This window comes from Odontesthes bonariensis, chromosome 6 (assembly GCF_027942865.1).
Source record: "Odontesthes bonariensis isolate fOdoBon6 chromosome 6, fOdoBon6.hap1, whole genome shotgun sequence".
NCBI classification, from domain to species: domain Eukaryota; kingdom Metazoa; phylum Chordata; class Actinopteri; order Atheriniformes; family Atherinopsidae; genus Odontesthes; species Odontesthes bonariensis.
In genome coordinates this window covers 15776136-15801865 of record NC_134511.1, presented here as the reverse complement: position 1 = coordinate 15801865, position 25730 = coordinate 15776136, and the positions used below count along the sequence as shown (strand labels likewise).

The following is a 25730-nucleotide window of genomic DNA, read 5'->3' as shown; positions in this document are numbered from 1 at the left end:
AGATTTAACGGGAAAGTTTTTTTTTTGTTTAGTTTTTTTAATCTGGACCATATTTCAACAACACGGCAGCTCTGCACTAACAGTGCAATAGTGCGTTCATTCATTCATTCATTCGTCTTAAAGTATTGGTGAAATAAAGACAGATAATGCCTTATTTAGAGGCTGTATTGTTCACTGTTATCGGTTGGTAGATGGAACATATTTAAAAAAACAACAACTTCCCCTTTAACTGTCAACTCAGTTGTTATTAAATATCAAAGAGATGCTCTCTTCAAATAATTCATATCTGAAACAAACGTAGCTCGGAAATCTTCCTCCAAAACAGGCAACTTATTTCTACTTTTGTCATAAAAATACAGATAAGTTTAGTCTAAAGTGGGACACTGGTGTCAGTGGGGTTGCTGGTTCGCGTCCTGTCGGACCCCCTGCTGGTGGGGAACTGCAGTGTGACTGGCAGAGTCTGAGAGGAGGAGGGGTTTTCATCTGTCAGCTCAGCCCGCCCTCCTACTGTCTCTCCTGGGTTTTGGAGGCGAGGCGAGGGTGAACCGTCGCTTCAGTGAAATCGAGGGAGGAGAGCGGTCAAACATGACGACCAACATCAGGTACAAAAGCCGTATCCCGGTTAAATCAGGTGAGCGTGGTTCCTTTTGGATTATTCGCAGTTATTTATTGAGGATCAATGCGGTGATTGCTGTATTTTTCTCTCTCACTGGGCGTTGCGCTGCATCCCTGCACCTGCGCCGCCTCCTCATCCATCCTGTGACGGCCAATAGAGGACGGCGTTGAGGTATGAAACACCATTTAATGTGTTTGATTTATAATGATATTCTTATTTACTGTCGAGTATTGCCAGAGATTATACTCGCATCTCAGTTGAGGCAGAATCTTCTATATTTCAAATCTCATTTCTTGCAAGAAATTGCTCTCTGGTCGATGTTCGCGTTTGGCTACTTCAGGCTATATTTGTAAGTGCACGATGCACGGAGGACAGCCGTGCCATCGCAGGCTGAGCGCTGATCCACAGACTGACAGGCGGAGGGGGGTTGCATCTCATTTTTAGACGCGTATGTGGAGCAGGCAGAGGCGAGCAGCCAACCAACATGGTACCCGTAGCGCAGCATCCTCCCTCTTCATCCTCTCCTCTCTGCTGCCTGCAGATTTATCAACGATTATTTGCTTGTCGACAGATGGATTTACCAACTTGCGAATGCTACAATAACACAGCTCACGATTACAGTCGCGTCTGCTGGCAGTATTTAGTGAACCCTTGCTGACCATTGTTCATCCGAGAAAAACAGCTGCAACAGGAGCCTTCAGGGGAGGTCGGGTCTCTGGTGACCCCGGGCCTTCCTCCTCCCCCTCTTCCTCTTAGCATGTAGTCAGGGATGTATTTGCATGTGTGCCTTGATATCTAATTTAGCCTGGTAATTAATGAATATTAGACTGTAACAGCAAAAAGTCCCAAGATTTGAGAAATTGAATCCAAAACCTCAAATAATCAGCATGGATTTAAGCTTTTTATTAACAGATACACATGCCATGTGTTGTATGTTAAAACATCCATTTCCATTCTGCATCCTTTATATATACATATATGTATATATATATATATGTGTGTGTGTGTGTGTGTGTGTGTGTGTATGTATATATATACACACATATATGTGTATATATATATATGTATCTCTCTCTCTCTCTCTCTCTCTCTCTCACTCTCTATATATATATATATATATATATATATATATATATATATATGATGCACGGTGGTGTGGTGGTTAGCACCATCGCCTCACAGTACGAGGGTCCCAGGTTCAAGGCGACCTGTCCAGGTTGTACCCTGTCTCTCGCCCAATGACAGCTGGGATAGGCTCCAGCTGACCCCAAACTGGATTAAACGGGTATAGATTATAGATAAAGGTATGATCCGATGTGAGTGAAACCAGTTTAGAATGGAAAATCAAACTCGTTAACAACTCTTAGACGTCTAAAGTTGTGACTCAGATTGCAAACTCTGGTTTGTAATATATCAGATGCCAGAAAATCTGTCACCATGTGTTTTATTTTAAAAGCTTTTTATATTATCCAGGGTATGAAATATTGATTTTGAAGTAGCCAGTACCCAAAGCTGTTTACTGTAATTGGATGGAAAGTATAAACTTTTACCTCTGACATGCAGTGAGAATGAAGTACAAAACTGTACCCAAGTACAGTATTAGATTAAATGTTTTTTGGTGCTTTCCAGCACTTCCTGCTCCTTTGGACAAAATGAACTGTAACTAACTGTAAGTCATGTTCTTGGGAGGTTAGAGATATTGCCGTAGGACTTAAAGTACAGTCTCCTTGCATCAAAGTACACTTGGAACTATTTGATCACTAATTTTTGCACCTTTGTTTCTTGACTCTGAGGTATTTAGCACAAGTTGAAGACAGATTTCTTTTCTAACATAGATTTCTAAGTGGACCCAGATCTCTGGTTTAAATACCTTGATTTGTTGTCACATAGTATTACCACTGCAGCATTGATCATATTAATAATGAATTAAACATAGGACATTGTCATTTAAGTAGATAGTGCTTTAATTGTACAAAAAAAAATCCCCCAGGTCAAACTCAGCGTGATTCATTGAGTGTAATATTTAGATTACTACACAGTTTTTACACCTTGTGAGTTTAGCTGCTGGCTGTCTCTCCCACATGCTCCGCATGCTTCTGACCTTTCTGGGAATATTGATAAAAATATCACAACTGTGAACAACTTTGGTTGCAGAGTAAAAGAAGGAGGCTGGAGGCTGGAAAAACAGAAATCTCAATCATTTAGCTGACCTAAAGCTGAGATCATAACCACTGAAAGAATCCTGACTGACAGTCAATCCAGCATCATCAGCGACACCCCGTCCGTCTTTTTCTTCTGATTCACTCCCATCAGTTCTTTATCCGTCATACTGCGTTGCCAGGAAACTGTCTTTTTAAAAAAAAAAAAAAACATTTTTCACACTTCTCCTATATGAGGGAGCGTCAAACGCCTTCTGACCTACCCACAATCCAGCGTGGTGATTATTCTGTGTGTGGGCGGATATTAACCGAACATTCTTCTATCACAGATTACAGAGAAAATCAGCCACTGTCTTATCGGCAGCTCTCTGAAAGATGTCACCCATATAGTGATCCACAAAGACAGAATCACCTGAACAACAACCAAAAAATGGAATCATTACTGTTTTTTTCCTTTTGAACAGGTGTACATTTTCTGCCATAATTTCCCGTGTTCAAAGCATTTACACACGTGAACGTTAGTAAATCAAATATTCCCACCACAAGGTTCAATCTTCTTTCTCCTTGAGAACCTTTTTTTCTTAAAACTGGATGCTACTAATGATTGCAGACAACAGCTAATGAACCAGTTTCACTACAAGCTTCATTAGTAATTGTCTAACAACAGGTTTTTGTGTCAAAATTAAGAAAAAAAAATCAGCAAAAGCCATGCGAACCCAAGCTGAAAATAGTCTGATAAGACAGTAAAACGTGTGTTTCTCAAAATCTCAGTAAGGAAAAATGCATTATTTCTCTTTCTCAATTATCTGTCATGAAGAGGAGCTCATCCTCTGTTGTTCCTCTTGTCATCATCGTTAATGCTTTTCTAAAATGTGCCGAGGATCACACTGTGATGTCTGATAGGTGACAGATTTTTACAGTCTTGTGAGACGAGCTTGTGTTTTTGGATTTGATCCAGATAATATTTAAATGCAAACAAAACCCTGGATTGACATTAAAAATGGATCAAGTTGCTGAAGACGGTGAATACTGCTTTCGACTGAGGCACTACTTTGTAGTAATATTGATTTGCTTCAAACAGAACAGTGCGACGTCCAGCGTGTCCTTCCAGCATCGTTTTCCTGCCTCGATCCACCCAGAAGCCCTTCTGGAGTATTCTGAAGTGCATGCGTCAACGAGCAGCTGCGGAGAAAGTCCAGACCTTATTCGTTACACATTCTCCACTTTTAGAAAAAGAGAAGAGTAGAGTGTTTCCACATTACTGCGCCTCGTTGTCATCTCTTTCTGGAATGTCCAGTAACACGTCACATGAGTCGGACTTCTCCCTGGAGCAGTGTGCATGTGTTGAGTCAGATGCACCTGCACCCACACATCTGTCTTACTTCACTTCAGATACTCTCAGCTCTCGTTTCTATCCTCTGCTTCAGTCCCCCTCCTGCTTCCTCCCCCTGTCTTTAAATCCACAAACACACACTCGTTGACGCAGATGGGACTCGGCGAGGACCAGCTGCAGAGCAGGGACAGGCGTATCTCGGGGGTTGGGTGGGGTATTATGCAGGATTCGATTTCTCTGTAGCTCCTGCTGTGAGTGGCTGTGCTGAGAAGCCTTGAGTTTCTTCTGTGATCACCATCTATCAGTTGATGGTAGAAAACCAGTTGGTTTAGCTTGGACTGAAGACTGGAACGAAGGGAAACATGATGAGGGTCCAAATGACACAAAATCCACCCAACTTCCACCAAAAACTCCCCAGACCTCTCCAGCCAAGTGTAAAGACCGCAACTTCGATATTAGTGTCGGGGTTATGTGACAAACTTTGTGTTTGTTCAGAGTTGTTGCCAGCCCACCAGCTCAGCAAATAATTGCTCCCAACCAATTAGTAGAGTGGCACTTAACTCTATAAGAGGGCACATTTTAACTTTTGTGCTAGTTGGTGGGTTTTTGGTCACAGCCGGTCAGCTTCTCCCTGATTCTAGTCTCTATGCTGAGCTAAACTATTTGCTGGCTATTTGCAGACCTTGAATTTAATGGACAGTTGTGAGTAGATATTGATCTTCTTGAATATTTACCCAAAATGTCAAAGAATTGATTGTTTTTTGTTTTTAGCAGTTTTTGGGGTTGAAAAATCCTTTTGTTCCAAGAGTTTCTGTGTCAGCTTCAGTCACTCTTTAGTGAAGCTTCGTAGTGTTTCCCCAAATATTTTACAATCCACAGCAAATTTAAATGATGTCTAGACATCTTTGCCATCACTTCCTATAGTTTTGCTTGACATGTTTTTCTTTGTCAAACAAACACTAAGTTTAAAATGGCTGCCCAACAAAGAGGCAGCAACTTGTTTGGGATTTCAGAGAATGAATACTTTGAAGAGGAAATAAAACACTGAATATGTTCTACTGTATCAGTTAACATGTATGAAATACATTGTGAATTTCTACCCTAAAAGCATTAAGATCAATGTCTGTGTTTTCTCCTCTTTGACATTTGATGTTTGTTGAGTTAATGCCCAGCAGTGTGTTTATGTGTATGCGTACTTTCTTTTTCTCATGCAGCAAACATGCATGTGATGTCAGTGGTCCAGCTGAGTGTGTGTGTTCAAGCTGTTTTATCCCTGAAACTGCCTACATCCTTTTCTCCTCTTTTGCTCTTGATTTTAGTCATAACACAGCCTCGGTTCTCTGTTTCAAGAAGCGTTTAGAGAATGAGTGACACTTGACCCAGATAGCAAAAGTCTTTGAAAAAAAGTCTTTTTTTTTGGTTGGCCTTGATATGTTTAGGATTAAAAATGTCTTGGACATAGAGATGAGGAATTAAAGCAGTTATCCAATGAAATGAAGGAGGACAATCTAGATTATTTCATAACTGTTCTTAATGTAACAAACAACATATTTAATCAATTATGAAGCTAGTTTTTAAGTGGAAAACAGTGACATGGTGGCTTTAGCTCCTATTGGAGCACAAGGTTATTAATTGTGATTTCACTGTACTCTAACAATCTGTGGTCCACTTATTTAATTTCTCTTTGACTGCATCACATGATCAGCATTAGCAGATTGAGTTTGTTCAGTTGTCACGGGACAGAAAAAGTTCTCTGTTTTTTTGGGGTGGGGATTTAGTGAACTAGCTGAGCATGAAATAAGTCATTCTCAAGTTTGGAGTGAATGAATGAGTTAATAATTTGTAGCTGTGGATATATGAAACATATAATTGTGAACATGGAATCATGTCCTACAGAAATGATCTACAGCGTGTGTTGAATGAACATTTAATGGGTTGATAGATGTTTCACATCACGCCATGGAACAGATGACACAAATACACACACAATCAGCTCCTTGTTGTGGGATTTGTTGACAAAAAGAATTGTGCAGATGCATCAGGAGTTCCTCTGTGATTTTAGACGATTGTCAGCCGTCCTCAACAAATCCTCTTAAACATATAAGATCATCGGCATGCTCCCACAGGCATCATTTGTCTTTGAATGAGCAGATGTTAAAACTGGACGACAATGGCCAAATGTCCCTGAGTGAAGCAATTTCATTGGTGCTTGAGCAATTACATGCTTTCAGATTAGCATGTTAAAGGGCCAAGTGCATGCAGGCATTTGGATCCCCACTGAGACGAAACATAAGAGGGAGAGGGGCTGTCTTTATGTTGTTTTCCCTCCCCTCTCCCTTTTCGTCTCACCCACTCTCACCCCTCTTACCTCCACTTACCTCCCTCTTTTGCATCACTTGCTGGCCCGCCATCCGGTCTGCGGACAACAATTTAGAGGAATCATTCGGGGCGGATGGTGTGAAAGTGTCGTCGGGTAGGTTGGGAGGTGCCGTCAGTAAAGGTCACTGCTCTTCATGGCTGCATCGCAGGCCTTCTGGCTGCCTTAAGCCTAGAGCACACACACAGCTCACAGCCTGTTTTTTTTTACCAGGAGGGAGCTGATGACGGGTATATGCAAAGCTCGGTATGTTTATCATTTACTTTCACTTTTTGGCAACCAGTCTGTCTAACTTTGCATGCTAGTTTGCACCTTTAGTCCTAAGATATTACAGCAACTATTTTATCCATTGCCATGTAAGACTACCCTCAGGAATATTTTCTATCCCCCTCATCTGTGTGTAATTACACCGATGCACATCGTAAACATTACACCTGCTTAGTCCATCAGCGATCGATTTGAAGTCACACTGAAGATGAAATGGTATCCTGCATCCTGCTCTCATTAATCTGGCCCTGTTAGTGGAATATCAAATCCAAATTAGCTTCAAAGTTGTTTTTTTTTACCTTTTCGAGGTTGTTCATAAAGGGATTTTTTTGAGTGTTTTTTTTGTCATCTGGTATATTAGGACCCATTAATGGACTGATGTTGGAGACTTTTGCTTGACTGACTCAATTCACCAAATCTAATTTTCTTTTCTACAACTCCAAATATAAGTCATAAATGTGATGCTGAATTTCTCGTGCCGGGTAAAGATATTCAAAGGCTCTGTTTGTGTTTCTGTGCTGCGATGTTTCACTACTGTGGACCGTCCTTCGTTTATGAAAAGGGTCAGCACTGAGTGATGATGCTTTGTATTTGTGTGCGCACTCTGGGGCTCAAGTTGTTTGCTGTGTCACTTTGGGGCTCATTTCCGATAGGGTCAAAACTGTGTATGAACAATTGAGTGACAGATCTCTGCCTCTCTGCAGGACTGTCCAACAAACTGGGAGACAACAAACACAGTCAGAATCTGAAATGATTATCACTTTTTCCTGCATGTTTGGTTGCAAAAAAACTCCTCAAAGTTAGAGGCTCTTTGAGGACTTGCACATTTTACACAAAAATTCAGTTTCCTTCAAATGACAGGTGGTGCATATGGTTCGAAAAGTAATAAAAAGTCAAATAAGTAGTTAAATACAAAGACACAATCACATTTTATCCCTTATGGAGAAAAAAAATATTTGCTGGTTGTGTGAAAAATTGCAGATTGAGGTTTGGATTAGATTTTCCTTTCACTTTTCTTGATTTATACTTCTTCTTGCAGGTGGTTATTATATTCTTTGTTAAGGTTTCACAGCCAGTATTTAGGTTTATTTTTAGCAGGACTAAGAAATTATACATTCAAGTGGAAATATAAGTTTGATAATAAATGTGTTCAAATCAAGAGAAATGACACAATAACGGCAGAAGGTCAACAAGTCTGACTAACAGGGATACTAACAGCTCATTTCAAGCTACATTTTCATGATATATCCATGAGTTGAAAATGCAGGAACTGGAGCGTCCCAATGACCAATCCAGTCACTTTACAGAGTGGAACCTGTCAGATTTGCCAACTTTTAGGCAGGTTAAAGTCATTTTCATGTAAGATAAGCCTAAAATTGGAATTTTAGTAAAATGTGATTAAATTCAAAGGTTTAAAGATGCCAAGAGAGGAAGTTCATGATCCCAGATTAGAGCACAAGCTTGAAGTATCGGTCTGTGTGATACAGGGCTGAGTATTGTACGGATTTACAAATTCAGTTCAATTTTTGATTTGAATGAACTTGATTCAATGCTAATTTAGTTATTTTAGGTGCAATTTTGCATGGATAAAGGTAAGATAAGAACCAAAGGCTTACTCTGTGAGAACAATAGAGATAAAGCTCCACAGAATAGTCATATATTGAAATATTGGTGGATTTTATTTATATTCATAACATCATTCAGATTAAGATAGATTTGAAGAGAATATCTGTCTTTTATACCATTCTTTAGGCTTTATGGCACTGTTTTACTTACACCACAAGACTTGTTTTCAAATCTGAATTCAGGGGTTTATGGTCAAGCAAGTAGATCACAGCTAGTTTGGACACCAGCCCCGCTTCAATAGTCAGTAGTGTGACGTGAAAACTTCCAGAGTGCAAGTTTTAGAAAAAGTTTAACAGTTTGAATTAATTTACTCTGGAAATGTTCAGCATATCCAGAGAAAAACTAGAAACAGGAAACAGGAGTGAGTTAGTTTGTCTCTGTGTGGGCCTGTGATGGACTGGTGACCTGGTTTCACGTGTCCAGGGTGTACGCCACACCTTGCCCAATGGCACCGATGACAGCTGGGATAGGCTCCAGCTTTAGAAATTCTTTATTTTAGATGTTTGACAAGTGCTGAAGTGTTATCTGAGAGTCAGGGCTGAGATGGTGAATGAAGAGGTTCTTCCAGGACAACATTTTTCCTTCACTCATTGATGAGGGATGTTTATTTGAATATGTTGTCAGCTTTTTCATGAAACAATAAAAGTGTGACCGAATTGAGTGTTTGTGTATGTATGCGTGTGTGTGTGTGTGTGAATGGGAGAGAAGGACAGCTGGCGACAATGAAAGACTGACCATGGGGGGTTTAGTTGGGGGGGGGGGGGGGCTATTGTAAAACCATTTCAAGACATCTGCTCTTTTCTTCCATTCAGACTTCTTCCATTCGTTGCACTTCTCACACACTCAGTCTATCGAGATCTAAACTCTAAACTCTTCATCCAGCATCTTACTTTCCTTTTTTTTAAACTGTGATGTTGCACACCGGCGTCATCCCAGCCGAGAACATCTGGATTTTTTTTCCTTCACTCTACTGGTGTCAGAAAGCTCAAACCATAGGCGTTTTTGTGCCGGTTAAGTCCTCTGTCTCCCTCCTGTGGTGTGGGGTGAGTCCATCACGCCCTTTACGTGGCATCACCACGGGGCGTGTCAGCTCAAGGAAAGAGGTCCGGTTTCTTTTATTTCAAAGAATGTTTAAGTTCTGCTACCCACTCGTGTGAGTCAGACACACCCGTTGAATGCACACTCACACACACACACACACATGCTATGCCGTCACATCTGGAGTCAATCAGGTTAAACCTCTGCCTTGAAATGCACCTCAGCCACATAACTACGCAAATTCACTCTTGAGTGCCTGGAGGAGAGACCATCGTCGCTGATATTTTTTATGTTCTTTTCCGGTCCAGACCAGCCGTTTAAGCCACAACATCCTCACTACCTGCTCACATCTTTTGCGGCTGAAAAATACACCACAGACATAATAAGAGAATTTCTTTAGAAGGACCTAACAAGACAGATTGATTGAAACAAGTGACATGTAATGTTTGGTTGAAGATTGCACTTTGCTGATAAGAGATAATACTGATATTATTCATGAGCTGTCAATGAATTTGACTCCTGAGGCTGAAAAGATTTGTCTTTTAAGTAAAGAAAACATATACTTAGGACTATCTGTTGTGTAGATTTGCAGACTAAATACTGAAGAAAAACTATGCTGATTGGCCGAATATAGTTATTATTTTGTTTTGACGTTTCACTTTATATCTTCTTGAAGGATTCCTGTGAATGCTATTTGTAGCTGGTTATATAGGTGGAACAAGCCATGTATCAGTGCTGGAAACTGCTATGGATGTGGATCTGGAAAACTACATTTGACTTTTTTAGTACTTTTATTAGTTTGCACATTTTAAAACAGTGAGTCTAACAGTCAGTACGTTTACATGACGCTAGAAAAAAAGGAGAAAATATTGTGTTAGTCAGACCCCAAGCTGACTTTTTGCAAAACATGTAAACATGCTAGTTTGACCAAAATCATACAAAATCAAATTCCTCAAAGTCAGACTGAGAGACCCCAGAAAATGCTGTTGGGAGTCTATTTAATCCTCCATGTATACACTCATTTAGGCTCAAACTGGACTAGGTCACTTGTACATACTCCACAGTTCCCACATAGTATGCAGAAGAAAAAGTAACAGGATTACCACAAGGGACGGCGTGCATCTTTTTGTAAACAGAAAAGCACAAGTGTATATTAATACAGCAGATGTCCCAATAAAGCTGCTCTCATTCACATATTTTTTGGTTTCTTTGGTCAGATGGCTAAATGCGTCAGAAGTTGTGACTGAAAAGCAGTCTATTAAGACTTCCAGTCAACCCGCGGTCGCTCGAAGCATTTCCAGACTGTCGCTCTGCTCTTTGTGCAGTGAATTCAGCTGCACGTGCATGTAGCCTTATCTCCCACAGATAAAGATGGTAGCAGCAGAAGGTTTTGTACGTCGCTCATACAGTCCACAGGGTTGCTGCTTCAGACATACTTAAGACGATTTCGCTCCCGTGCATGTATAAAGGATCGAGGACAGCGATCAGTGGATAAGTCGAGCTGTAACCGTAGCTTGACAAACCTGTGCGTAAGATTGTACTGACTGGTTGTCACAGCCAGCAGTCTGATTATTCTGTTGGGTCGTTACTCGAAAAGGATGAGAACTACTATTATCTATTATCCACTTCTCAAAATTACTGTATACCATTTAGGGGGATCTATTGGCATGGAATATGATATTCATTGCTCTGCTTTTGATTTGCATGAAAATAAAATTCATTTTTGTGTTTCCTTAGACAGTGCAATTTATATCCAAAGACCTCTTTCATTGCATCCTCCTCACAAGTGTTTTAAGCGTAGGAACTTTCCCTTCTTACCACTGGTACCCCTGTTACTGAGAGTACCAGAACTATTATGTGAGTCCTGACACTCCCAGCGTGTGTTTGCAGCACTGTGCACATCTGATTGGTCAAGAACAGCTGTGTTTTATTTCTGCCAGTCCTTCCCAGACAACTACAATTTGAAATATCCTTCTTAGCTCTCTAGAAAAAGTCTCTGGGACAAGTAGAATTTGCTCATATAGCATTACTATGTTTCTACCCCAGAATGGACAAACCCAACAGTGGCCATCCATGTTTTTCCACACGTTTACCGTCCACAGCAGTTTTTGAGACACGCTTGGGAAGGGAGGTTGAGACTGCATGTAATCAGCTTTTTCACTGCATCCTACACACTGCTCCTTTAAAGTTTCAATGTATGATATTTAAAACTTTCATGAAGTAGTGCTAATTAAAAAATGACTGCCATAAAGGCGTCCTTTTCCAGAGAAAGTCCTTGTGTGTTGTAATCTGAGCTCCTGTGTTCTCTGATGAGGCAGCTGGTCATCCAGTGACTCTCAGCCTTTTTTAGCTTGTGGACCGTTAAGTGAAAGTAGTGTCTATGTCGGGCCTTTCATAAAGTTTCTGGTGTCTGGGAGTTGTTTGCAGTTTCACCTGAGAAGTACTTCTTCTCTGAACTTCTCACATTGGTTTAATTTTAACAGCAGAAGAAATATCGGATGTTGATTTAAAAAAAAAAAAAATGGGGGAAACTGGAAAAAGAAAAAAAGAAATGAGATAAAAGTACAAATCGTAATTGTAAATGTAAATTCATGTTGCAGAATTTTCATGTCATGATTGCTCAGCTTTATGTCCTGTGTTGGGACATGATTAGAGACCCTGACTCTGAACTGTTCTAACAGTCTATGCTTCGACCAACAATGACAGTAAAACATTCAGTATCTGGATCTTGGATCAATTTTTGTTAGAAGCCAGTTTTTGCACGATTAACACTTTCACGATGCTTCTCACATTAAATTTCTGCTCTCCGTTCTGTAGTTTGACTTCAGGAAGAGTTTGGATGCAGAACAAAGCTTCTGATGCAGTAATTTCACTTTGTTTCATCTAAACATGGATTCTTACATGAAATTTAAACAAAAAGAGAACCTGGTCTCCATTTGGGAGCACAGGTCAACACACACAAACATGCACAGAGCACTCACTGAGCATCTTGACTGACAAGTTAATTAACTTGATTGACTGATAATCTCCCTGAACGTGCCGAGACCTGCAGCGTTTGTGTGGTTATTGTTTGTGCTGAAGTTGTTACTTGTTCAAGCAAGATCCTCTGTGTTTCACTTCTTCAACTCTGAGAACAACAATGCAGAGCATCTACTTTCTTTCAGTGTGAGCCGGTGGTAATTTCTCTGAGCGTAGAGATGTATTTTTCAGCCGTCCAAGCTGGGGGAGGGAATACAGGCTGAATGAATGAGTTTCTTTTAGACCTTCTCCTCTTCCATCCCTCCCTTGTTTCCTCCCTCAAATTGCCACCTCTCTCTTACTCCCTCTCTCCGCTTGCGCCGTTCTCGCAGTGAGAATTCCTCCATACCTGTCTGAACAGGGAGAGTCGGACCGCTGTAGGGCAGAGGACAGAAAGAATTAAACAAACCAGAGGGGCTGGGGGAAAACAAAAGGAAGAAGAGGGAGAACGGGAGGAACTTTTTTAAAGGGAGCAAACAGGAAGGGAAAGACGAGTTTATTGAAGTCTTCAGTGTTCGCATTTGCTTTTTCCCCTTTCCCTGCTGGGCTGTTTTTTGACTTTCTGAGAGGCTATTTTGGTCCAGCAGTGTCTGAGTGGTTTGGGATGGATGCCATCATGCTTCAAGAAAAACTGGTGGAACGACTTCTGTGCCCACGAGTGAGAACGGCCAGACAGAAGGTAAAGAGTTGGATGTGTGGGAAGAAATGTGAAGGGAAGAGAAACATCAAGAATTTATACACATATGCAAAGGGCTATAATGGCAGTGAGCTCAGCATTGGTTTAAACAGGAAGCCCTTACACCTGTGGACTCACTGTCAACACCTTTTTGCTGGTATTGCGTTTCTCAGTTGAGCTCTGTTTCTACTTGTGATATTTCTACAGTGTCAGCTCTACTGCTGTGACTGATTTATCTGCAGCTTAATCAGCAGTTTGTCTTTCTGGCTCTTTTGCCTGTGACTTTCTTTTTTTTTTCTTATTATGCAAATGTTGGTTTGTATGTTTTTATAAATGCGATCCTCACCCGAGGGGGCTATCGGAAATGCCCGTGACAAGTTATGACAGCGTAAGAGGACGCTCACTGTGCGTTTGGCTCGTGTGTTTGGAGAGTAAAAAAAGAGCTTTTCAGGTCTACTGAATGTAGCTACTGTCCGTGTGTGAATGCTCTCTGCAGGCCTCGAGTGTGTGCTCATATCTACACATGTCAGCATGTAGTGCTGTGGGATAAAGATGACGTTCTGCCTGATGCAGCGGGAGCAAAAGCTACTGTCCAACACAGTGAGCGACTGGTATCCTGTGGTTCTCTTTGTGCTTCTGTGAGAGGTTTAGTGGGAAGTCTGAGTCGCTGGTTATTCTCAGCTGCTCTGAGAGGAATGCTCTGCACGTGTTTTTCCATGCAGTTGTAGATTTTTTGTGTGTTGTGGTAATTTTATTGTAGCAGAGGCTGTCAGATCCATTTTATCTTCACATTAAAAATCCTCCTAGTTATTTGGTAGCTGTTTCTGTTTGACTTTTTGGTCTTTTGTGTCTTACTAAGGACCAAAAACAATTATTCAATTCGTACAATTACATTAGATGAATCAGCAACCTGTTAATAAGAAACCCTATTACCAAACTTTTAAAAGTAAGCCACTCTGTGTTACATTTAAACCTTTATAATACTTTTACTGGATGCTCCATCTAGAATTAACGATCTACAAAGGTGAAATGTATATCTTTTAGCATCTAAGGGATTTTAACCCATTAAAATCGGATGCAAAATACCCCAGTTCCCATGTTTAGAGGGTTCCTCTGGTTTTAACAGGTTAGAAATGTTGTCTTTCGTAGACTTTGACAGACCAATAGAGACACAAAGGGTTGAAAATGTTCCCAGAACTGTGCAGCTAGAAGATTAAGCAACACAACTCCATTAATCAGGTGACATTCCATTGTGCTTAGACAGAAACTGTAAGCATGAGTGGCACACCTGAATAAATCACTGTCTGTATTTACGGGGTGTGATTTGAGTCTGTCAAAACTCAAAACAATGAGAAGAACCACAGGGGAAGTTCAGTTTTTTTCTACTTAAGCTCTTTGGATAATGGCAGGAATTTAGCCGTTGCGTACCTGCTTCTTTGAGTTTCCATTCTATTGTCTATAGAAATAATGTGTAAGTTGAAGCCAGCTGACAGGGTATTTGACACAACAACTTCAAAGATTTAAGCTGATTTTCAGGTTTTGTGTCAATTTAATAGCAACATAAGTGCATTATTTAGTTATAAATGATGCAAAAGGATTAATTTCAGAAAAAACATAAATATTAATGCACGTAACTGTAGGGGAGCTGGTTTTGTTTTTCTTTATTTACTGCTGGTTATTATAACTCTTCTCTCAATCCAAGTTAGCGCCCTTTTATAAAAAATGTTTTATGTTAACCTATATCAGAATTACTGGATGCTTTCATTGTGTATTTTTGATGTGATTCTGCACCTAAAACTATGGAACTGGCTCTGAAAAGTAGAATATTTCCCTCAAAAATAAATGTAGCGTAACATTTGTGCATACTTTAAAGCAATACTATGTAACATTTCTACCTTAAAATAACAGCTTGAAAAAAATTGTGCGACTAGAATGAGTTTTAATATTACGATTGGCCTGTCTCCTATGCCCTTCGGGGGTCTGAGTTGGAAAAACTGCGCTATGTAACTTTGCTGGAGCGGCCCGGGAGCTGAGCGGAAGTACTTCGACTTGCTTTCTGGCACACCTACTGCAAAAACAAATAGACCCCTCTCACGCTCCCAGGTACATTTGATTACTCTTACCTTCTCGGTCTACATAGCTTGCACCTTCTGACTCCTCGCCGGTTCGTCAACAAACGTGAAACGTGAAAGCGAAAGGGTGTTGTATTTACGACAGTGTAACCGTACATTACCTCCAAGCCTGTAGGGGGAGCTCCATAATGGGCTTTTTGAGAAGTTACATTGTATCGCTTTAAACGCCCTTTTTATTTTAACATTCTGTCGCTGTCTTGTTTCTAAGTGTGAACTGAATATTTTGGCTTAACACTAATGACCAAAGAAAACAATGTTAAGACATCACTGCAGGTTTTAGGAGACTGATACATTCACCTTTCTTCTCTCGCTTTTAACTGACTAAACAATTAGGTAGTTTCTCAAGACTGTAATTTAGGGCTATAATGAACAGATATTTTTATTCTTGGTTAGTCTGCCAATCCTTTTTCCCTCTACTGGTTCAACATTTTGCCCATAACTTTCAGAAAATCTAGGAAAAGTCCTGTAACAACTTCCTGCAACCCAGTGTTGTTTTGTGTAACCAACAGCTGAAAATTGTTCTTTCCAATGTTATAAGAAGGAAAAAAGCAACAAATCCTCCCACTTGCATAAATGCAACTCAATGTTTCTCTTCTTCTGATTGAAAATATTTAAAACTTTCAGTTTCTCTTGTCAAATTATTGTCTTTCAGTCAGTTATTTCATTTCGAGACTGTTTGAGCACGAAAGTAATTTTCAGAGAAATGAATGACGTATTTCATAAGCCACGTTTTAAAATTAAACTCCATCTTCTTCTTTTCCCTTTTTTCTGTTTCAGGAGAAACAGTATGTGGGCTTTGCAACTCTGCCCAACCAGGTCCACAGGAAGTCTGTGAAGAAGGGCTTCGACTTCACGCTGATGGTTGCAGGTCAGATTCTGACTGAAGACATGAACATGTAGAAATCTTCACCAACTGTCACACGGTTGCCAGTTTATTAGCCAAGCTTTATTTATTATTGTTGAATCTGGCTTCATGAAGGTTATTCTGTCCAGTGTTTGTCTTAGAGTGGACACTGGTGACCCTTGTGCTCAGTTTAGGCCAGTTTTTCTAACATTCATTCTTTCTTCATAGACATCATTGGGCTACATGATAAATCCAGCTATGTGGCCATGACGTTTTTTGAAGACCTGTGTGTTTTGTTAACGTTTTTAGACATACGTTCATATCTTGTTATATGCAGGAGAGTCTGGGATGGGAAAATCGACTCTGGTCAACAGCCTCTTCCTCACAGACCTCTACAAAGACAGGAAGCTACTGAATGCTGAAGGTGAGCCTTCATGCTGTTTATTATCACTGAATGTTGCTCTAGAGTTGAAATTTCTGTGTTCAGACTTCTGTTTGATGAGTTTTGAAACATGCCGGTCTCACAAAGTTTGTGAAACCTATTAAACAAGGCTCAGAACAAAATATATATATATATATATATATATATATATATGTATGTTTGGTGGTTGATGCCTGTCTAAAGCCACGTAATTCATTACAAAATCAATAAAGGAAATCTAAACCAGAAGAGCCTATTTCACTTTCTCAGCTCATTTTACTCCATGTCAGTTTCTGTCCTTCATCCTCTTTGTGTCGATGCTTCGCAGAGCGCATAAACCAAACCGTGGAGATCATCAAACACACTGTAGACATCGAGGAGAAGGGAGTAAAGCTCAAGCTGACCATTGTCGACACACCGGGGTTCGGAGACGCCGTCAACAATAATGAGTGGTGAGCCGCAAAGTCTGCCTGACATAAGGTTTGATTTCCACGTTACTTGGTGGAGCTGCTTATGAACTTGTGTTGTATGTGTGTGTTGTAGCTGGAAGCCGATCACAGACTACATAGATCAGCAGTTTGAGCAATACTTCCGTGACGAGAGCGGGCTGAACAGAAAGAACATCCAGGACAACAGAGTCCATTGCTGCCTCTACTTCATACCTCCATTTGGGCATGGGTAATAACACACACACACACACACCACAGTTTCAAGCCCATGACCACAAAAGGATGCATCATTACAGAAAATAGTGCAGATTTTGATATGTTTACATCAGTGTCCCCCTCACTCTGGATTTCTCCCCGCAGGCTGCGTCCGGTGGATGTCGAGTTCATGAAGGCTCTGCATGAAAAAGTGAACATAATTCCTCTCATAGCGAAAGCCGACTGCCTCACGCCCAACGAGATAAAGAAGCTTAAAGACCGAGTGAGTCAAAGCTCCACAGTTTGCTTTGCAGCATGTTGACTGTACTTTTTGACTGTTTATGTTTCTGCTCTCATCCAGATACGAGAGGAAATAGACAAGTTTGGCATCAAAGTGTACCAGTTCCCTGAATGTGACTCAGATGAGGATGAAGAGTTTAAACAACTTGACAAAGAGCTGAAGGTGAAGGTCCCTGTTTTTATCATTTACTTACTCAATGTTAGCGGATGTATTTGTACTTTTTGCCACAGGTTCAGCTTATTACACATATTTGACACACATTTTACACATTTTTTAAATTATTTTATTACACTACTATAAAAGACAGCAGCATCTTTCATTGACATTAGTTCCAATGAAAACTGATCAAATCATATCTTCTGTATTTGATTTAAAGGTTCCTGTTGAAATCCTCATTGGTCCACTTATTGTATTCTCACAAAGTTTTCCACCCATTACTATTTACTTCCTTGTGAGCAGAGTTTGCTCAGTTTGCAGCCAGTTTAAATATTTGTCTCTCAGCTCAACTTGCTCAAACCAAGTGTGGATGACTGAGCATACATTTGTTTTGGAAGATTGTCACAGGCAGTCTAATCCCCTTTAACGGGCTAACCTTAGATTGGGTTTTGCCAGTTCTAGATATATAATATGAGGGAAGCGGCATTTAAATATACAACTTATTCTGCTTGGTTGCAGCTGCAATATCTTTCGGAGCTGGTTTCCTTAAACAAATTTAAGCAAATTTTAAACAAATTGGAGTCAAATATGCCCGGTTTTGTAATGTTATAGTTGACCACTCTTTCCTTGTTTGGCCAATGACTTCAGACTTCAGGTTTTTTTTCAAAATTTTCTTAGCTTCTAATGTCTACGATTGATATAGTTTATAGTTCCTTTATATCATATCTACATGTTTACATTATTTAGTGTACAGTGTTAGTTTGTATCAAGGTATTTCTGCTGATCTAAACTGCTGCCTGTCTTGGCCAGGACACTTTTGAAAGGAGATTTTGTATCTCATGAGTTGCCTGTTTCCTGGTTAAATAAAATAAGTGACATCATCTTTTACGCATGCAGACAGCTTCAGTTTTATGCAGCAAAAATCTATGTCTGTCTGTAATTCTTATTCGTCATTCCCAGTAAAACAGAGGTGAAAAAAGTTTTGTTTTTCCTCCTCAAAGCACTGAAAAAGCCCCACAAGAATGTGTCTAATCACAAAATCAGTTCCCTTGGATAATCTGCAAACTTTACTAAGTCAGACAAAGAGACTTTTTGTTTGCTGGGGAGTGGAAAACTACTCACGGCTTATTTTATTTTTTCTTCATTGTATTAAGTATGTCATGCTGTTCCCTGAAAAGTCTCAGCCACATGGGACAATTCTAAGATTATTTCTTAGGTTTTTTTTTGTCTGTTTTGTACCCCGTAGCTGTCTCATCATGCAGAATTGCTCAAACGTAGATTGGCAGATTTGGTTCCAAACTGTTTCGGTGGCTCTTTTTGTTGGATGATCTGTTTTGTAATGCTGGTAAAAATCCTGACCTGTTCTGCTGGCAGAGACTCTGTCTGAAGCGAGACTTTTGCTCTCGGGTTTTGAAGTACATCAACTTCAGAGAACACTGAACACGTGAAGCTATTTCATGCCCATGATGCTAAAGCAAGAAAACATTTGTTTGAAATTTTGCAACTGCCTCCTAAACATTTGTTTTGTTCTTAAACTGAAGTGGAGCAGCAGCTCAGAGGTGATAGATGTTGGGTTACAAACTGTCTTTCACCCGTCACAATAATTACAGTCATGTTCCATGCTCAGTCAGATGGAGGTCAAAATAACACCCTTTGTGTGCAGGAGTGCACTCCGTTTGCTGTGATTGGCAGTAATACAGTTGTGGAGGCGCGAGGACAGAGAGTGAGAGGAAGATTGTACCCGTGGGGGATTGTTGAAGGTATGTCCACATTTCTGCTGTAATCAGCCTGAATACAAACCTAGACACAGTATGCATGTTGCAACCTGATTATTAATAAAAACATTTCTGTGCTCAGTTGAAAACCAGTCACACTGTGACTTTGTGAAACTGAGGAACATGCTGATTCGCTCCCACATGCACGACCTGAAAGACGTAACCTGTGACGTCCACTATGAAAACTACAGAGCGCAGTGCATACAGGAGATGACCAGGTTTGTGTGTGTGACAGTGTCTGGCGACGGATTCAACTGTGAGAATCTGCTGATATTCACAGGTTTCAGATTTCCATCTCACTCCTCCTCTTCCTCACCTTCTTCCTCACCTCTCAGTAAACTGTCTCAGGACAACCGCATGGAGAGTCCCATCCCCATCCTGCCGCTGTCCACTCCAGATGCGGAGACTGAGAAGCTGATCAAAATGAAAGATGAGGAGGTAAGAAGCAACTTTTATAGATACTTTTATTTATTTTTTTAATGAGGAATTGATCTTAGAGGTTTCACGAGCCTGTGATCTGACATAAAGATGACAATTCTTCACAATACATTCCTGTGCGATTTGACACAACATGTCACAACATGCTGGAGTACATTACCATATGAATAGTTACAGTATGAAACGATACAGCACAAGATGGGACATCAGAGTAAAACACAATGGACTTGGATATGATGTGATTGGTTTAAATCAATTATACAACACAATAAATGACAATGAGATACAGTTTGATTTAATATGTTATGTCACATTATGACGCAGTCTATCATCTGAAGTACAAGATGATCAATAAATTGTGATACTGAACAAGAGTAAAATGTGCAGGTTTAAGTTTTTCAGTCTAAAAAAGTAGTTACACATACTTTCCAAAGATTTCCATAAATATTACGTGTTGTATTTTCCATGGATACGTATGTGTCATGTCGTAGATTAATCTTATTCTGTAAGATGTTCGTTTATAGAAAACTGTTATCACGTGACGATGAATACAGCAACAGACTGTCGAGTTTTTGGAGAAGCTTGATATTTGCAGTTTGAGGCTGAAATCCAACATTTCTATCAGAATCCTGAATTAATTAATGTGTTGATGCATTTCTGAATTATTTGTCTTCTGCACAATCAATGTGTAAAAGACATTCTTTTAAATTCACAGTGATTTAAGTTCTTTCTCACCATGGATGCAGATGCTACTTTTTGCATCTGATAATAAACATGCGAGTCATTCAGGATATACTGATGTGGACAATTCAACCCACCTTCCTCTGTGTCTGCAGCTGAAGAGGATGCAGGAGATGCTGAACAAGATGCAGCAGCAGATGCACGACAAAGACCAGTGACCTCTACTGCAGCAGAGCTGTGCAGTGGCGCCATCTGCGGTCCCCAAACGACAGTGAGACCTTCAGTCTCGGACATCAAGTGTTAGTGGCAACTCTGGCTCTACATTTCTCTTCGGTTTGGTGCTTTGTTTCGTCTGTTTGCCTGGAGATTTTCTCTTTTTCTGAAATGATCGATTTGCCCATTTTGAGCCCTTCTCTGTGGTCCTAACATGAATAATATAAAATTGTAATTTAAATAATACTCAGTGTATCTAATTTATAATGCATTGCTAAACCTTTTGGATATAGTGTCAGGGTATGTGCTGCGAGATGTTTTGTAAAGAAATTTAGTTTTTTTTTTGTGATGATTACATTTGAACGTGGCTGTTGTTTTTTATTATGCGATTGTGTGTTTGGTTGTGCGAGAGTATGTCATAACATTCATAACACCAGGTATCTGTCCATTAAGCTCCTTTTCCCCATATAAAGATCCCGCATTTACTTATCTTTTAATGAAATGCAACTTTCGCTCTTAATTTCTTCATAGGCATTAAACTTTTTTCGACTCTCCCAGCGTTTTTAATGTGCTGTCTGAGCTGATATGCACCCATTGGCACTGGCTTACTGTGAGAGAGGAGCTCTGACATAAAGAGAGGACTCATGCAGTACAGGGTGCATGTGCAAGCCTGCTCTCATTACTCACATCCGCTGAACGCTGTGGGCCTATTTTTACTGCTTTACAGCCAATTCCCCCCGTGCTTGTATTAAATGCATCATGGCCTCCAGTTTGCGCCATTCCCACAACATGATCCCTTGAAATTATTATTTTGGTTAAAAACTGATAGTTTGAATTTCTCTCCTTTGAAGTAAGGTACGCCATTGAAGTTGTGTAACCTATATTTGTATTAGGAGTGTGCGTGCGTGCGTGCGTGCGTGTGTGTGTGAGAGTGTGTTAATGCTCTGCTGATGCTGCTGATGACCTGTACGTACTTTGCCTGAAGGCTGTGAGCTCAGTCTGTGTCCCATTCTCAAAGGTGTGACAAATAAACTCCCTTTTCTTGTCTGTCCGGCTTCTCTGCCTCTGCATCATTTCCTCAAAGATTTCGAAGCCCAGTGATCACAGCAGAACATCCTCTGTCACTTCCGCTTGTCAGAGAGTCTGAGCAGCAGGAGTCCGAGCTGGAGCTGCTGCAGGGACTAGATCTGCTGATTCATACTTATCTCCTGCAGCCATTCTTCCTCTGGACAGGGTCTCTGCGTCATCTTTCTTCCAGTCACAGGGGGGATACAAAAGCAGTTACTTCAAAATGGGAGCAGAAGTGTTCAGATAGTTTCCTAGAGTACCAAAGTGTACAAAATAGTGTCAGAGCACTCAAAAGTTCAGTTAACAGTGCAAGTGTTACCATGAAGATATGCTTAAAGTGGCACAGAGTTAGCCCGCAGAATGACCCATTTCAGCAGGAATAACATCGCAGCAAGTGAAAGAGAGCAAATTGTATCAACTTATTTACTACTGAGCAGTCTTACGCGAACCTTTAATACTACATCAAAATGTCTTGTTTATTCTATTTATTGTTATTGTTCTGAAACTGCAAAGTTTCGAAAGTTATTAGATGTAGTGGAGTCCAATGAAAAGAAACAGAAATATTTAAGGAGAAATACCTGAAACTTGTATCTAAGTAAAGTTCTTAAAAAGTTAAACCACCACTGTTACTAAATCCTTATTAGACTCACTAACTGACATGTTTGTTAAGCAGATAAAGCCTTTGCTCTGATGTAGTGTGAACTAATGAGAACATAATTAATTAATTCACTGTAATCTATATCAACTATATTATCATTAAGTCATAAAAACTCCCCTTTATGATGAGCTTTGTTTTACGGTGTTTTTAATCAGCACAAATGTCACATTTTTGCATACTTTAAGTCGGAACAAATTCTAAAATATTTACCAAACTCCCTGTATTTTACCTCCAGTTGGCGACAGAAAAACAACTCTTTCCATGAATGTGGAAAAGATCGAATTTACTGAAAGAGTTACTGAGTGATGTTCGATCTCGACGTGCATGTTCTGTGCATACATGAGCATAGACGTAAGTTTGTGTTTATGTGTGTGGGGGCTCACAGTTTAACAGCAATCTTTATCAGTGAGTGCCAGCTGGCAGCAAGACACTCTCCCTCTGACAGCAAAAATAAAACACACAGTCATCTCCAGAGGACGCGCAGAGCTAAAGGTAAATGTCTCTCCTCAAACTTTGCCGACTTTTCTACCCTAATATTATTGAGGCTTAATTGTGACCGACGACTGAGGTCTTGTTGATGTACGATGAGTCCGTTTTTAAAAGGAATAATCATTTCTAATTTTTTGTAATATAAAGAAAAATAAGAAAATATAAAGAATTCTGAGTTACATATGACCAGATGATTAATAACACTTTTTGCTAAGATACTTTGGTACCGTGTTAACTTACAGATGAAGTACTTTGATTATTCATTAGAACATCAGTACTGCATATATAATTTTACGTGAAACCTGTATGGAATTTGCTCTAAATAGAGTATTAATTCAAGATAAAAGTCACAAATATTTGGTGATATTCAAAGCAGGTGTTTCAGTCGTTTTACATTTTGCTTCTTGAGTGATCAGAACAACTGAAACACTTGTGGAACAGCAACATCGCAAAGTAAAGCCTAAGAACAGGAATCAGTTGTAATATATCTGAAATAAGACTAACACAAAGAATTTTGTTGAATGGCATTAATTTGTATTCTAGGAATATTTTTTTTATCCAAACCGCTTATAAGAAATGAGATTTTATTCAGCAAGCAATGCAACATGGTGTAATGAGTCAGTATTTAAAGGTTATGCATTATAACAGAGAGTTTCCTTTAATTTCCATTTCTTTGTGCTAGGTTTCAGTCAGTTCAGCATAGAGGGATTGATGCTTTTTAGTCTTTGAAAAGAGCATATTGTATATTTAGTTTGTTTCCTCTTTTAAATATGTTACATAGCTTTTCAGGACAGAGTTACAAAATCCAAACTAAACACTTTTTTATTGTTTTACCTTCTCTTAATATTACCCAGTCACATATTTGCATAACGCCTTCCTGTCCACCAAACAGCTGACCAATCAGAGCAGACTGGGCCATTTTTTGCATCATGTCCAACTTCCTGTGTGATCTGGGCATTTATGGCTATGAGAACGTATTGAGGTTTTCTTTGTAAACAGAAACTGCAGAGAAAGTCTGGACTTAATTCCACGCACATTCTTCAGAGATTTCTCATTCTTCTTGAGTAGAAACAGCTTTAAAGGGAAAGACACTAAAACTGAGGGCTTCAGATAGCAGGTTACAAGATGTGCGGCAGTTTCTAAACCTGTAATTTAATAAGAGTAAGAATAAAATTAAGAATAAATTGGGCCTGTTAATGTTTTACTGAGGTATAAATCTTTGCATGTCCACCGTTTACAAGCGGGTGATTTTAGGCTTTAAATGAATGCTATTCACAGTCCACAGACGGATGGTGTCCGTGTACAGATTAATCTAAGTCAACTCCTCTCCTCCCTGCAGTTTGGCAACAATGGCTCGGCTTCTGCTGCTGTGTCTGCTCCTGTTTGTTGGAGGTCAAAGGTCATCAGCCTGTCCCAACCTCTGCACTTGTCATGGTGGTCAGGTGGATTGCAGCAGCAGGTCTCTCACCTCCTCCTCTATGCCCACCGGTTTCCCTTCAGGAACCACGGAGCTCCGCCTCCAAAACAACTTGTTGACCACCCTCCCCAATGGGCTGCTGGATGACCTGACCTCTCTCCGCTCCGTGTCCCTTCACGGTAACCCCTGGGTGTGTGACTGTGGCGTCCTTTACCTGCGGGCATGGCTGCGGCGTCAGCCCGCCAGCCTCACAGCTCACCTGGGGGTCAACTGCAGCTCTCCTCCCAGCCTGAGAGGCCGGCTGGTGGTGTATTTAACTGAGGAGGAGGTACTGGAGTCCTGCCAGTACTGGTACTGTAACCTGGCCTTGGTCTCGCTGGTGTGTCTGTTTGTTTTCGTGGCGGTGCAGGCGGTTCTGTTGGTGGCTCTCATTGTTTTCCTGAAGAGGTTCGAGAGGATGTCCAAGGAGGCGAGACGGACCACAGAGGAGAGCTTCACAGCCGGGGAAGGTCAGAGGGAGAATGACTACGAGCGTTTAATGGACAGCAGCATCTGAGATGGAACTCTGATGTTTAAAGAGCTGTTTATCGTTTGCACACTGGAGATCAGGGATGTCAAGATATGTCAATATCAGATAATATCACAATAATCGTAACTTTAAAAGAATGAAACGTCAACGTCATGTTGATAATAAACATGGGATTATTTTGTGATTTGATCTTGTCGTTGATGAAATCGAATAATTACTGAATGAAGAATGTTTTTTTGTACAATTTCCAAAGTTTCTCAGGTCTGTTTTAAGTGTAATTTGAGTGCCTCCACTCCACCAGACTCACCAATGATCTTAGATATTTCATTGTTTTTCATTTTATCTTAAACACTTGGACTCGTTGATACCAGAGGCCATTATACATTTATAATATAGTTTGAACAGGACCCCAACCAGTGTTGTTATCATCATTTGATTACAATAAGAACAACTTCATAGTAATATGTTTAACTGTTAAACCGTGTGACCAAAACATCTCCTGAGCACGACATGCTACTTTCTTTTTTCTGCAACTGTGTTAACTACATACTCTTGTTATATCCTGTTTGCTATATATCAGTCAAATGTCGTTACCAATTTGTTTTTGTGAATAATGAAATGTTTGTACTTTTTTAACAACAGATTTTTCAATTTGGGCCACACCCCATGTTTGTGCAACATATCAGGAACAAACTCCAGTTTTCTTGAAATGTGATGAAAACAAAAAAAGACTTGTTAAGATAAAATAAAGATATGTTTGTCAAATTTTGAACCTCCATCTGTTTAACATCTCGACTGAAGATTGATGCACGTCCTATGTTTGTGCTCTGATAATTCTCAATAACTCATTTCAG

At 40.1% G+C, this 25730-nt stretch overlaps 2 protein-coding genes across 3 annotated transcripts; both read left to right on the top strand.

The window, feature by feature from the left end:
* The first annotated feature begins 505 nt into the window (after positions 1-505).
* On the top strand, positions 506-21766 carry septin5a (septin 5a). 2 transcript variants are annotated; one of them, XM_075467591.1, is made up of 12 exons: positions 506-631; positions 774-787; positions 16020-16110; positions 16424-16510; positions 16836-16959; positions 17051-17185; positions 17317-17434; positions 17513-17614; positions 19272-19368; positions 19466-19601; positions 19719-19821; positions 20658-21766. In XM_075467591.1, exons 1-12 carry the CDS (start codon positions 586-588, stop codon positions 20718-20720), a joined length of 1116 nt encoding a protein of 371 aa, XP_075323706.1. In that variant the 5' UTR covers positions 506-585; the 3' UTR covers positions 20721-21766. The 2 variants fall into 2 exon arrangements, with proteins under 2 accessions (XP_075323706.1, XP_075323705.1); XM_075467590.1 differs by lacking the exons at positions 506-631; positions 774-787 and adding an exon at positions 12753-13113.
* A 191-nt stretch (positions 21767-21957) lies between these two features.
* Positions 21958-25641, top strand: gp1bb (glycoprotein Ib platelet subunit beta). The gene is made up of 2 exons (XM_075467595.1): positions 21958-22933; positions 24270-25641. Exon 2 carries the CDS (start codon positions 24280-24282, stop codon positions 24901-24903), a length of 624 nt encoding a protein of 207 aa, XP_075323710.1. The 5' UTR covers positions 21958-22933; positions 24270-24279; the 3' UTR covers positions 24904-25641.
* Positions 25642-25730: the final 89 nt, after the last annotated feature.

Coding starts and splice junctions, on each gene's coding strand:
- septin5a (XM_075467590.1), top strand. CDS start 13,039: ATGGATGCCATCATGCTTCAAGAAAAACTGGTGGAACGACTTCTGTGC. Junction 13,114..16,019: donor TGAGAACGGCCAGACAGAAG/GTAAAGAGTTGG, acceptor TTTCTGTTTCAG/GAGAAACAGTATGTGGGCTT. Junction 16,511..16,835: donor GAAGCTACTGAATGCTGAAG/GTGAGCCTTCAT, acceptor GATGCTTCGCAG/AGCGCATAAACCAAACCGTG.
- gp1bb (XM_075467595.1), top strand. CDS start 24,280: ATGGCTCGGCTTCTGCTGCTGTGTCTGCTCCTGTTTGTTGGAGGTCAA.